Source organism: Vigna unguiculata, chromosome 9, assembly GCF_004118075.2.
Source record: "Vigna unguiculata cultivar IT97K-499-35 chromosome 9, ASM411807v1, whole genome shotgun sequence".
NCBI lineage: Eukaryota > Viridiplantae > Streptophyta > Magnoliopsida > Fabales > Fabaceae > Vigna > Vigna unguiculata.
This window is the reverse complement of record NC_040287.1, coordinates 14,297,715-14,310,905: the sequence shown is the minus strand read 5'-3', so window position 1 is coordinate 14,310,905 and position 13,191 is coordinate 14,297,715. Positions and strand designations below refer to the sequence as shown.

Below are 13,191 nucleotides of genomic sequence, written 5' to 3'. Positions count from 1 at the left end.
CCTAAAAGACACATTTTTAAATCATTCCCCCAATGACCCGTCTGTTAAGAGAATAGAAAATCACCCAAAAAAGTTGTATAAAATAATAAAAAAAAGATGAACACGTAGGTTTCTCATAGACTTATATATTCCTAACCCAAAAGTTTCTACCATATGGATTCCACCATAAAATAGATTGTAAAAATATAAATTAACGAAAAACTAAATTGTAAAAATCATAAAACTATTTATAAATTGTCTTATAACATAACAGACTAAAGTGACTCTCATATTATATGTTTTTCAAAAAGAGAGTCACTATCATGTTCCAAGTAATAATATTAAATATTAAAGTTTTGATTTTGAAGCAAAGTGTTCAATTGAAGTTAATGAAAGTGTTTATTAAAAAAAAAGAGGTTCATTAAATTAAAAACAAAAATTACTGTTTTAAGGAACATGGATGAAGATGAGGTGAGTAAGAAGAAGGTAGGGTATGATTCAGATTACAGAAGATAGGGAATTACAAGAATCGGAGCTTGTTTCGTCCTTCTGAGCTCTAATGGAGGCACTATCCCTTCTTCCCATAAACACTCTCACAAATAACCACATTTCTCTCACTGCTTCTTCTAATTATGCTCCACTCTCTTCTTCCTTACAACTCAATCCTTCTTTGACTTCAAGAACCCTCACTTTGGTATTCATTCATTCAATTCTATTGAAGTTTTCTGCATATTTTGCTTTCTGGGTCCCAAGTGGAATCATGATAACTGTGTTTCTCTTTGCAGAGAAAGAGGGTCGTTCGTGTACAAGCCGAGAGTGAGGATTATGAATTGAAGCAAATGAGGGATATGGCTGCTGCCAGAAAGAGATGGGAAGCTCTGGTATTTTTCAATTTCATAAGCTTTTTCCTTTTTTCATGATAGCCGCAATTGTAGCTGCATTTGTTCGCAATGCTAAGAATTACGACCAAGCCACTGTGAAATGTAAAACCTTATAAGCAAAATGCCTGTGGACGGATGACTAATGAGGAGATTAGAGTGGAATTGAATTTTTCACAATCTTGTTTGTTGTTCATTGTTTGGGATTTCTCAACAGTAAAACAGAATGATAATTGATAAGATATCTTGTTCTTGTATGATAAACCCCTTTATGACCATGGTGTTGATTAAAATATAGGGTGGACCCTGTAAATTTTTCTTGCGGTTTGCTTGCTTGTTTTTGTAGATCAGAGATGGAAAAGTTAAAGTTCTTACCCCAAGGGAAGCTGGGTACGCAGTTCAGCTTTCAGGCAAGCCCCTTCTTGATGTCCGTCCCTCCAATGAGCGCAACAAGGTTTGTCTTTGAATTCAGGTGTTGCTTTTGTTTACCTTTTAGCCAATGCATCATAGTAGGGGAATATAAGTGGAACAATTTGACATTTCAAACACGTTATTGCTGTGGTCAGACATCATTGAAGCTAATTACCATGATGGTAATTGATCTTATGTAGCTGTAAAGAAAGCATCAGATGGATTTCCCTATGAGTTTAACTTTGTTCATTATACTAATTTTTTTTCTTATTGCAAATAAGTAATCTGACTCTTTAGCCTATATTTTCACTTCATTGTTGTGATCTTTGCATGTTCTTTTTGTGTGTTTTGAAGGCCTGGGTTAGAGCTTCAACCTGGATTCCAATATTTGATGTTGATAATAAGCTAGATTTTGGAACCGTTCCCAGAAAAGTCACAAATTTTGTTATGGGTATTTAAAATCCCATGCTGATACTTTCGTTATTAACTTTTTGTTAGACTTTTTTAATTTGTAAAATAATTTGGAACATTTCATTAGAAATGTACTACATATTACTTCTGTTGTGTTGAACAGGAGGTTGGTGGAGTGGCATGCCTACACTATCTTATGACAGGTATCATAAACTATAATTTTCTCTTCTGATTTGTTGTCCATGTACATGAGTTTATAATTCATTTTTTTCCTCTCTACAACAGCCAGTTCTTAACCAAAGTTGCAGAAAAGTTCCCCAAAGATTCTGAATTAATTGTTGCATGCCAGAAGGGACTGAGGTGAGATTTATACACTCGATTGATTGATTGCACCCTCAATTTGGTTATTTCTGATTCTGATTATCTGTTTGGTTAAAATGTATTTGATACTTCCTCTGGCATTTTTAATCCTATCCTATTATAGTTTTCCAATCTTTGGCTCCTAAAATTTTGGTGCATGGAGGAAACTATCTGTCGTTTAACTAGTATCAAACAAACAGCAAAGTTTTCTTGTAGTTGATTGAATCTCATTTTCTGGCTAGATCACTTGCTGCTTGTGAACTACTGTATAATGCTGGCTACAAAAATCTGTTTTGGGTTCAAGGAGGATTTGAAGCTGCTGAAGAAGAGGCATGTTTTCCTATTTAAATTTTGTGGAATTTGTATTTGATTTACTTTACTTTACCAGGGAAAGAAAATTGGCTAATCTGGTGTGCTCATTCCTTTTTTTACCTAATTTAATTTGCAGCAGGATCTCATTGTAGAGGGCCCATCACCTCTCAAATTTGCTGGAATTGGTGGCGTGTCAGAATTCCTTGGGTGACTATTTAGTCTCTCTCCTTTTTCAGGCTTAATGCATGTGATAATATTGTTGACGAAATCTATTTGGTCTTGTCAATTTGAAGTTATCTCTATTGGATAACAAAAGTTATTTTATTATCTATACTGTTAGCAATGTTTTTACAATGAAGTCTTGCCACATTAAAATATTATATATACTTTGACGGGCTTCAACAGCATAGACCTTTGAAATATTTCTAAGGAGGGGCAAAAAGGACACTGACAAGAACAAGTCTGTTATGCTGAGTGTGGTAACGGTTGACATGGTAGTTAAAATTGAGATCTTATTGAAGATCATAAAGGGAAATATGGGTCTTAAATTGGAAGATTGTAACACGGATTATAAGATCTTACAAATTTTATAAAATTTGTATATTCACACACAAAACCATTATATCTCACTCAAAATTCATAACTGAACTTCATAATATATAAAATAGTACATCATTTAACACCACATCCTAGTTACATAGGAGTAACTCCTTCCTAACTACAAAAACAGTAACAACATAACACTCCATCTAGACCAAATAATTTTGTAAGTTAAATTCACAATCTGCATAGAGACCTTCCATCATTTCCATCTCCTTCACCATTCAAATCAGCGATGCGTAAATCATGCTGATGTAACTTTCATCCTCCTCAACTTGGGCCTGAACCAAGTTTTCATCTAAATCCAATGCTTTATTCTGCTAATGCTCACCTTCCTTAGTCTACTCTTCATCGGATGGACAATCATCAATATTATTTTGAGTTGGCTTTCTTGTTTACTTCTTCTTAGCTCATTTTGAATTAGCCATAACAAAAACATCATTCATAGTTCAGGGGTTTTTCCTATTTGAGTTGGTAAGGGTGAATGTAATAAGCAATCTTTTGGTAATTGTGGGTGTGAGGCCAAGGAGAGAATTCTCTACTTTACCTTTTTTCTGGTTTTTGTCAACTTGAGTAATACCTAGACCTATCATGCTTACTAATTTATAATTGATTGGAAACAGTAGTACAAAATCTTTATTCTAAATCCACCTTATCATGGTTCGATGTATGACTTGGACCAGGCTTTTTAATTGCATGCAATGTTGGTGTAAGCTTATAGAGCACCCCTACTTGCTACAGGGGATGCTGTAGGAGAGTGATTTGGTAGTGACCGTAGCGAGCTATAGTGTCACTATTTGTTGATCCCAAAATATCTTAGAACATAAGGCATTAGAACTTCTTTTGGAGGGCCATCTTTGGGATTTTAATTTCCAAAATTGAAATCCATAGATTTAATAGTAATGATAAGATAAAAAATACTCGGGTTAGGTTTAGAAGATGATGACACAGATGATTCAATCTAGGAAACTTGTATTTGACTCTTATTGATCTTTACTGGTGTTAGAAGTGGGTTTTTAAGCCTAACTCAACGTCACAAAACCGGCTTGTAAGGTGACGTTTGCACCCCACTTATAAACTATGAAATTGTCTTATCTCTAGTCGATATTGGACTTCCAACACACCCCTTCACGCCGAGGTATATACATCTCGTGCATTGGACTAGAAATTAATGGGTGGTCCATTTAGCGGCCCGATAGCAGGTCGAAAAGAATGTCCAAGAAATCTCGCTAAGATAGATTTTTTTTTTAAACAATGGCTCTGATACCATGTTAGAAGTGAGTTTTTAAGCCTAACTCAACCCTTCAAAACCGACTTGTAAGGTGAGGTTTACACCCCACTTATATATTATAAAATCGTCTTATCTCTAGTCGATGTAGGACTTCCAACAACTTGTATGGTTTGTTTATGACTATGTCTTCTTATTGTTAATTATAAATGTTAGAAAATTTGAGAAACTTTTGTCATTTTTTAGCATTTATGTATATATTATATAAACGGTTAAGAAATGGACTTTAAGTCTAACTCAACTTCACAAAACTGACTTATAAGGTGAGTTTTGCACCCATATATATATATATATATATATATATATATTATAAATTGGTATTATCTCTAGTCAATGTGGGACATCTAGCACAACCCCCTCACACACTAAGGTATATACATCTCGTGCGTGAGACTAGACATTATTGGGTGGTTTGATAACGGATGGAATAACAGACCCAAGAAATTTTGTTAGGATAGACTCTAACAATGACTCTGATACCATTTTAAGAACTTTAAGTTGAATTCAATTCTACAAAACCGACTTGTAAGATGAGGTTTGCACCCATATATACTATAAATTACCTTTATCTCTTGTCAATGTGGGACTTCTAACATAAACTATAATTTCTTTTTGAAATATTAGTTGTCCCTTGTATCTGCTTTAGTGTTTTTGGAACTAGTTGCTACACCTTGTCATCCAGGATTTTAAACAGTGACTTTGAAAAAAAATTACATTACTGGTGATGCATATAGAAGTTCCATGAAAGATAAAAAGTTTTATGTTTTGTTGTCTAGCAATTGATAACTAGTTTTTAAAAAAAATTGAGCTAAACTTGAAAATGTTTTCTCTCAAGTTTGGCTTCCCTTGATCCTTAGTGTAGAAACGGAAGAGATAAGGGAAATGCGTTTTGTATTTCTAGATTGCCTAGAATTCATCATAAATGATTCTAGCAATGTTTGCTGGAAATGGCAACACAAAGCTATGTAGCCTAATTTCCTTGTTGCATCACAGTAAAAATTTTAACATCAAGAGAATGTTAGAATTGTAGGCTGAGTTCAAGAGGTGGGAGGGGGACTATGGAGGATTTATGCAATGAGAGAGGTAATTTTTACTAGAGCAGTTTGATCAAGGTTGTAAAACAAGTTTTACACATATTTGAGATGCATTATTAAGGCTTTTATAGTTCCAATAATGTCAAGTATGTGTAATATCAATAGAAAAGGTATGAGAGAAAAGAATAGTACCAAAATTTATACTGGTTCATTCTATCACAAGAGCTACATCTAGTTTCCTAACCACCTTGATTAGACAAGTCCACATTATTTTCTAGTTTTTCAAGAACACCTTAAGAAAACAAGAAAATACAATGTATACAACAAGATCTTGAACCTTATAAGGTTTTCTATTGTCACTTGTGAAATCCTATCACAAACAATACCTTTGACAACCCTAGTCAAGATCAAATAGACTAGAGAAATTAGAAAAGGGAACAAGATCATTTGGACAGGTTGTAGCACAAGATGAGAAGAAAAAGGTACAAAGGTGATCACAGTGTGATTTGCATCTGCTCAATCAATTATGCTGAAGTAACTGATTTAGTAAAAGTAACTACAAGAAGTGTTTTTCTAGCTTGTAGAGTTTGTCTCTATGTTTAAAAATGATTTAGAACTTTTTCCAATATTTATTTGATTGACTAAAGATTGATTAAGATAGCTCTAATACAAAACTGTCAGTTTTAATCGATTAAAAATTTGTTTTAATCCATTAAAACATGTTAAGATATCATTAATATCTTATTTTCTGTTTCTACTGTTATTAGACTTCAAATGTGTTTTGGGCTTAGCCCATATTTTCTTGATTATAAATACAACCCCTATGTGTATTTTCTACACAAGGGAGATTAATCTCAAACCCTATTTTCTCTATATTCAACATGGTATTAGAGCCAGGTTAGAGCCTATCCAAGCGAGATTTTTTGGACATTCTGTTCCGCCAGCTATCGGGCCGTTAACGGATCACCCACTAATTTCTAGTTCCACGCACGAGATGAATATACCTCGGCGTGAGGGGGTGTGTTGGAAGTCCCATATCGACTAGAGATAAGGTCAATTCACAATATATAAGTAGGTGCAATCCTCACCTTACTAGCCGGTTTTGTGGGGTTGAGTTAGGTTTAAACTATCTTCCACTACTTCGTCCACTTCTGTCGCCTCCATGTCTGATTCATCCGTTTTTCCTCCAAATATTAATGTGCACTTGCCCATTGATTAGTGAGATGGCAAGAATTATTCGACATGGGCGTCCGACATTAAACTTTGGCTTGAGAGTCAGGAGTATCTTGATCATCTTACCCTCAAAGTAGAATTGATGCTCACTTATGCATGGTTCTCAAGAATACGATTCACGCTTCTTTGAAACCATTGTTTCGTGCCTACGACACATCTTATGAAGTCTGGGAACAAGCCAAATTACTATACACCAATAACACTCAACGTCTATATGGTGTCTGTCACGACCTGCTTAATGTTGTTGCTTCTCGTACGTAGGACCCTGTGGCAGTAAGGTGACTGATCTTTTTCATGAATTTAATGAAGTATTACCTCCTACCTCTACTCCTGCTGAAGAAATCGAGCAACGATCATAGTTCTTCATGGTTGTGATGTTACACGGGCTTGCTGAAAAATATTCCCATGTCCGTGATCATATTTTAGGTTCTACTGTTATACCCAATTTTACCTCTACCTTTTCCACCCTTTTGTGTGTGCCTTGTCAACCTTCCGTTGATCTACCTTTTCATGCCAATGATTCCTCTGCTTTGGTATCTCACTGTGCCGGAGAAAGGGCATCACAAGTGTGATCATTGTGGCAAGTTCGACCACAAAATTGATTGGTGTTATGCCTTACGTGGTTGTCCTCCTCGATCTGCTGCTGTTGCGCACACTGATCCTCTGTCAGAACCATCTTCTGCGAATCCTCATTCATCTGTTTTCGCCACCGACAAATCTGCTCTCTTCAATGAATTTCTCAAATGGAGTGAGGATCGTAAGCTATCTAGTTCCATGACTTTTGTTGCCCACACGAGTACATCTTTTGCTAGTCTGACTCAATCTTTGTCTTTTGGTCCTTGGGTGTTCGACTCAAGTGCCACCGATCACATTACTAGTAACAAATCTGTGTTTTCCTCTTTGTCCTCTCCAGATAATTTACCCTCTGTTAGAATGGCTAATGGGTCTTGTGTTTTAACTAATGGTGTTGGAACTGGCGATCATTTTCTCTTTTTATTCATTGATAATGTTCTTTATGTCCCTAAGTCTCCTTTTAACTTATTATCCATTAGTTGTCTAACTCAATCTCTTGTTTTTGTTATTTCCTTTACCCAATCTTTTGTTTGTTTATAAGACCAGAGTTCGAGACAGGTGATTGGCTCCGGATGTGAGTCTCATGGTCTTTATTATCTCCGCCGCTCTTCTCATGTTGGCATAGTTATGGAGTCTCCATCTCTTCTTCTTCATGCTTAGTTAGGTCATCCTAGTCTTGTCAAGTTACAACAGCTTGTTCTTGGCTTCTCCAAGTTGTCCAAGTTGGTGTGTGAGTCATGTTAGTTAGGCAAGCATAGTCATAGTTCTTTTCCTCGTAGTGTCACATACAGTGCTTCGTCCCCTTTTGCCTTAGTTCATTTTGACATTTGGGGACTTAGTCGTGTTGCATCTAGTCTAGGTTTTCAATACTTTGTTACTTTTATTGATGATTATTCACGATGCACTTGATTATTTTTAATGAAGAGTTGTTCTGAAGTATTTCATATCTTTCAATCCTTTTTTAATGAAATTCAAACTCAATTTGGTGTTCCTATTAAAATTTTGTGAAGTCATGATGGTCGTGAATATCATTCCAATTCTTTTAAATAATTTATGGCTTCGCATGACATTCTGCATCAAACTTCTTGTTCATATACACCTCAACAAAATGGGGTGGCTGAACAGAAAAATAGACATCTTATTGAAACCATTCACACTCTTTTAATTCATGGTGAGGTTCCTCAATCTTTTTGGGGTGATGTTGTTCTTACTGCCTGTTATCTTATTAATTGTATGCCTTCGGTTTTAAATAATAAAATATCTAATTCCATTTTATTTCCTCATGAACCTCTTCATCCTTTACCTCTCAAGGTTTTGGGGTATACATGTTTTGTGCACAATTTTAGTCCTGGGCTTGATAAATTGTCTCTTCGATCACACAAATGTGTTTTTTTAGGGTTGACGCGATCCCAAAAAGGATACAAGTGTTTTTTTCCTTCTCTTAACCGTTATTTTGTTTGTGCAAATGTCACATTCAATGAGTCTTCCCTTTACTATAAAAGTTCTTCTCATTCCACTGAGTCTCCATCTAATACCGTCGATTTTCTAGTCCTGTCAATATTCTATGATATGTGATCTTCCAAGTGTGCCTTGTACGTCGTTAGTTTCTGCTCCACCACCTCTTCAAGTTTATAGTTGCCGCCATTATCCTCAACAACCAGCGAATGACTCATCTCAAGTGTCAACTACTGTGTCTCCTCCAGATCCGACAACTGAGTCTCCTCCGGATCCGACAACTGAGTCTCCTCCGGATCCGACAACTGAGTCTCCTCCGGATCCGACAACTGAGTCTTCCCTTCCATCGAGTGACCTTCCAATCGCCCTCAGAAAAGGTATCCGTTCTTCACGTAATCACTTTCCTCATTATATTGCTTTAAGTTACCATAGATTGTCTTCACCGTTTTATGCCTGTCTTTCGTCTATTTCTTCTGTCACCATTCCAAACTCTGTTCGTGATACCTTAGCCCATCATGGTTGGCGTCAGGCCATGCTCGATGAACTGAGTGCTCTTCATAATAGTGGAACTTGGGAGCTTGTCCCATTACTGTCTGGGAAATCTGTTGTTGGTTGCAGGTGGGTGTTGATCGTCTCAAAGCACGTCTTGTGGCCAAAGGTTACACCCAAATCTTTGGGTTGGATTATGGTGATACTTTTTCTCGAGTTGCGAAGATGGCTTCTATTCGTCTATTTATTGCCATGACGACTCTTCAAAAGTGGCCTCTTTATCAACTGGATGTTAAAAACACATTCCTTAATGGTGATTTGCAAGAAGAGATTTATATGGAGGAACCTCCTGGGTTTGTTGCTCAGGGGGAGTCTTCTGGGTTGGTATTGCGTCTTCGTAAATCTTTATATGGCCTAAAACAGACTCCAAGGGCCTGGTTTGGAAAATTTAGCAATGTTGTTCAACAATTTGGTATGACTCGGTGTGAGGCAGATCATTCAGTTTTTTATCGTCACTCAAGTGCTGGGTGTGTTTACTTGATAGTGTATGTTGATGACATCGTTCTTACTAGTAATGATAACCATGGCATCTCTCAGATGAAACAACATTTTTGTGATCATTTTTAGACCAAAGATCTTGAAAAACTTAGATATTTCTTGGGTATTGAGGTGACACAGTTCGACAAAGATGGTATTGTAATTTCTCAAAGGAAGTATGCACTAGATATTTTTGAAGAAACTGGGTTGATGAATTCAAAATCTGTTGACACACCCATGGATCCATATACTAAACTTCTACCAAATCAGGCGAAACCTATGCAAATCCCGAAATAGAAGATTAGTTGGGAAATTGAATTATCTTACAGTTACTTATCCTAACATTTGCTTTGCAGTCAGTGTGGTAAGCCAATTTCTTAACTCTCCGTGCAAAGATCATTGGAATGCAGTCATTCGTATACTGAAGTACATTAAAGGATCTCCTGGAAAAGGGTTGATATATGGTTGTAATAAGCATACAAGAGTTTTGTTATTCAAATACTGATTGGGCAGGATCTCTTGCTGATAGAAGGTCTACATCCGAATATTGTGTCTCCATTGGAGGTAACTTGATCTCTTGGAAAAGCAAGAAACAAAGTATTATGACAAGGTCTAGTGCATAAGCAAAATATAGAGCCATAGCTTTAGTCACTTGTGAGCTTGTTTGGCTTAAGTAGTTGTTGAAAGAGTTACAGTTTGGAGACGTTAATCAAATAACACTTATATGTGACAATCAAGCTGCTCTTCATATTAGTTCTAATGCTGTCTTTCATGAGAGGAATAAATACATTGAGATTGATTGTCATTTCATTCGAGTAAAGATTATGTCTGGAGACATCAAGACTAAGTTTGTTAACTCAAGTGATTAGTTAACAAATATTTTCAATAAGTCTTTACGAGGATCGAGAATTGGTTATATTTGTAACAAGCTTGGTACATACGATTTGTATGCACCAGCTTGAGGGAGAGTGTTAAGATATCGTTAATATCTTATTTTCTGTTTCTACTGTTATTAGTTTTCATATGTATTTTGGGCTTAGTCCATATGTTCTTTATTATAAATACAATCCCTATATGTATTTTCTACACAAGGAAGATTAATCTCAGACCCTATTTTCTCTATATTCAACAAAACAGAAGGCAATCTCTTGCTGCAAATCTTTAATCAATTAAAACGAGTTTTTAACATATTAAAATAAATTTTAATTGACTAAAATAAACAGTGAGACTATCAAACTGTGAAATCTTTAAGTAGTTTTAATCAATTATTTTGCATCCGTAATTTATTAGAATGTTCTTTCTGACAAACTCAATAAATCTAAGAACATTTTATCATATTAAAAGATTTTTTTAATCCATTAAAACAGAACTTAACATTTCTAACAAGCTAAAATACTCCCAAACGAATTACTTAACCAAAGCAGGATCAAAAATAAAGAAACCAATTACGACGTATTTAAACCACAACACTTGCATAATCCATCAACATAGCATATTTGATTAGACTCATCAAATCTTCAAACTTGAAAGTATCAAATCTTTAAATTTCAAGCTTCTATATCAGTAGAGAGTAGTTCCATGCAGATTTGAGTCACGATCTAGTCTCTAGTTGATGAAGACTCATATGTAGCTGAATGTTCATTGCTTGTTGGATATAATTGCATGATATTTTTATATCATTTTGATTGCAATTTGCAGCCTTCAAATGTTCTTTTATATATTCAAAAAATTAGGATATGATTGCAAATTTCTGACTTAATAATTATTTCTAGTTGGACTGATCAACAAAGAGCAGCTGCAGCCAAGGAAGGCTGGGGATATAGATTAGTGTTTTCTGCACGCCTGGTATTTTACCCGTTGTGGACCTTCACTTGTATATTTTATTTCTAAATCTTTACGTTCACGAGTTTGACATTTGTGGCACAGATTGGAGTGTTTCTTTTTGCCGACGTGCTATATATTGGTGCTCAGCAAATTGGGCGCTATCTTCAGGATATCAGGACCCATTGAGGTAAGTTTTTGATCAATCCTCACGGAGACAATATTCATTGTGGATGATACAGACAGCAGGATAAACAACTCAATTTTGGATGCTGACCCAATTGGTAGAATCTCAATGCTCAGTTAGGAAGCCATTTTAATGTAGATTTCTTCCATGTGGCTTTGTACTAATACCTTTTGGCCAAATGCTTGTACTTTTCTAAGAATTTTCCATTAAAAGAAAATCAACTGTCATATAGTCATATTACTATTCCATTAATGTTTCTGTTTTGGTTATGTGTATATATTGTAAATGGCCATGTATGATATACTAGATTAGTTCCGAATCCTGGTTATATTGTTGTAGAAGTTCTCTGGCGACTGTGACTGTTCAATGTGCTCTGTTGTTTTTGTTTGTATCCATTTAGCATTTCTTCATTACATCCTTTTGAAATATTTATGTTGTCTTTGAAGTTTGATGATCAATTCTGAAAAGATATTGTGGAACCAGAGGTAAACGTTGAGATTTAAGTAGTAGTGAAATATTGGTTAGCACCCCAGGATGTATTTTTAGTTCATTGTCTTTTCCTAAATTGTTAAACCGAGTAAAGAAACTCATCTATCTGTTTCATTAGCTGTGGATCTGTGAAAGTTTGTTGTGATTTAGTTTATCAGTATTGCAGAATTTGTAAATGCTGAATTGTCATATGCATGCCAGCTCCTTGTTTATCTCTTAATCTAGCTGATTGACCCGTCATAAACAACTTTTGGAAACTCTTGAGCAGCTTAAATTGCAGGCATCCATCACATTCTAGTAACATTTTATGGAAGCAGATTTAGTAATAGATGCTTTAAATATTCTTATTTAGATACAAAAGATGACTATTTACTAAAAACTAAGTGGTCAATATAATCGGAAGTTGATTTTTTTTTTTTCTGGACTTTTTAACGATTGTTTTGGATACTAGAGTAACGGTGTACCCTTCTCTAACTTCAAGGAGAAAAAAGTAACACCTATTAGAAATAAGAAAATAAAACCACGAGGAAAATACTAAAGAAGAAACTAATTTTCTTTATTTTTCTCTTCAGCAGATTTTGGTGTCATATTAAGAAAACATTATGCTCTTTTTATAATGAGAAAATTAAGCATCAATGTAAATTTTTCCCAATGTAAGACCTCTCTTCTCACTTTGTCATCATGTTGCTTATTTTTTTATAGGTCATAGTAAGATTGAAATTTTATTGTGATGTCAAAAATGAATTTTAACACGTGAGTCTACTTACAAGTTCGAATCGGGTTGACTGGTGAAAAATTCAAATATTTTAAAATTGAGTTAAATTGAATTTAACTTATTTAATCCACATGTTAAATGGGTTCGAGCTGGGTTGAAGGCGGGATGACCTACTTAACCCACAAATATTTTTTTACAATTTATTTTTTAAATTTTTTGTTATAATTATTTATTGCTTTTAATTATATAAGCTTACTATTTCATATTTTTAAACTAGATTATTACTCAATAATATTTGAATAGTTTGAATTTTTAATTAATTTGTTTGTCAAGTTATATATGTTGATATTTTAATTTTTAACTATTATCTTTATAATAATATTTTGAGAATTAGTGAATACTTTGATTTCACTATTACA

The 13,191-nt window shown here is 34.8% G+C and overlaps 1 protein-coding gene across 2 annotated transcripts; it reads left to right on the top strand.

Annotated features, from left to right (window-relative positions):
* The first annotated feature begins 404 nt into the window (after nt 1-404).
* LOC114196194 (rhodanese-like domain-containing protein 11, chloroplastic) lies at nt 405-11,959 on the top strand. Of its 2 annotated transcripts, none has more exons than XM_028086759.1 (10): nt 405-673; nt 765-860; nt 1,204-1,311; nt 1,623-1,719; nt 1,843-1,882; nt 1,965-2,039; nt 2,282-2,369; nt 2,491-2,558; nt 11,333-11,405; nt 11,487-11,959. In XM_028086759.1, exons 1-10 carry the CDS (start codon nt 539-541, stop codon nt 11,568-11,570), a joined length of 864 nt encoding a protein of 287 aa, XP_027942560.1. In that variant the 5' UTR covers nt 405-538; the 3' UTR covers nt 11,571-11,959. The 2 variants fall into 2 exon arrangements, with proteins under 2 accessions (XP_027942560.1, XP_027942559.1); XM_028086758.1 differs by having other exon boundaries at nt 2,488-2,558.
* Nucleotides 11,960-13,191: the final 1,232 nt, after the last annotated feature.

Coding starts and splice junctions, on each gene's coding strand:
- LOC114196194 (XM_028086758.1), top strand. CDS start 539: ATGGAGGCACTATCCCTTCTTCCCATAAACACTCTCACAAATAACCAC. Junction 861..1,203: donor GAAAGAGATGGGAAGCTCTG/GTATTTTTCAAT, acceptor TTGTTTTTGTAG/ATCAGAGATGGAAAAGTTAA. Junction 1,312..1,622: donor CCTCCAATGAGCGCAACAAG/GTTTGTCTTTGA, acceptor TGTGTTTTGAAG/GCCTGGGTTAGAGCTTCAAC.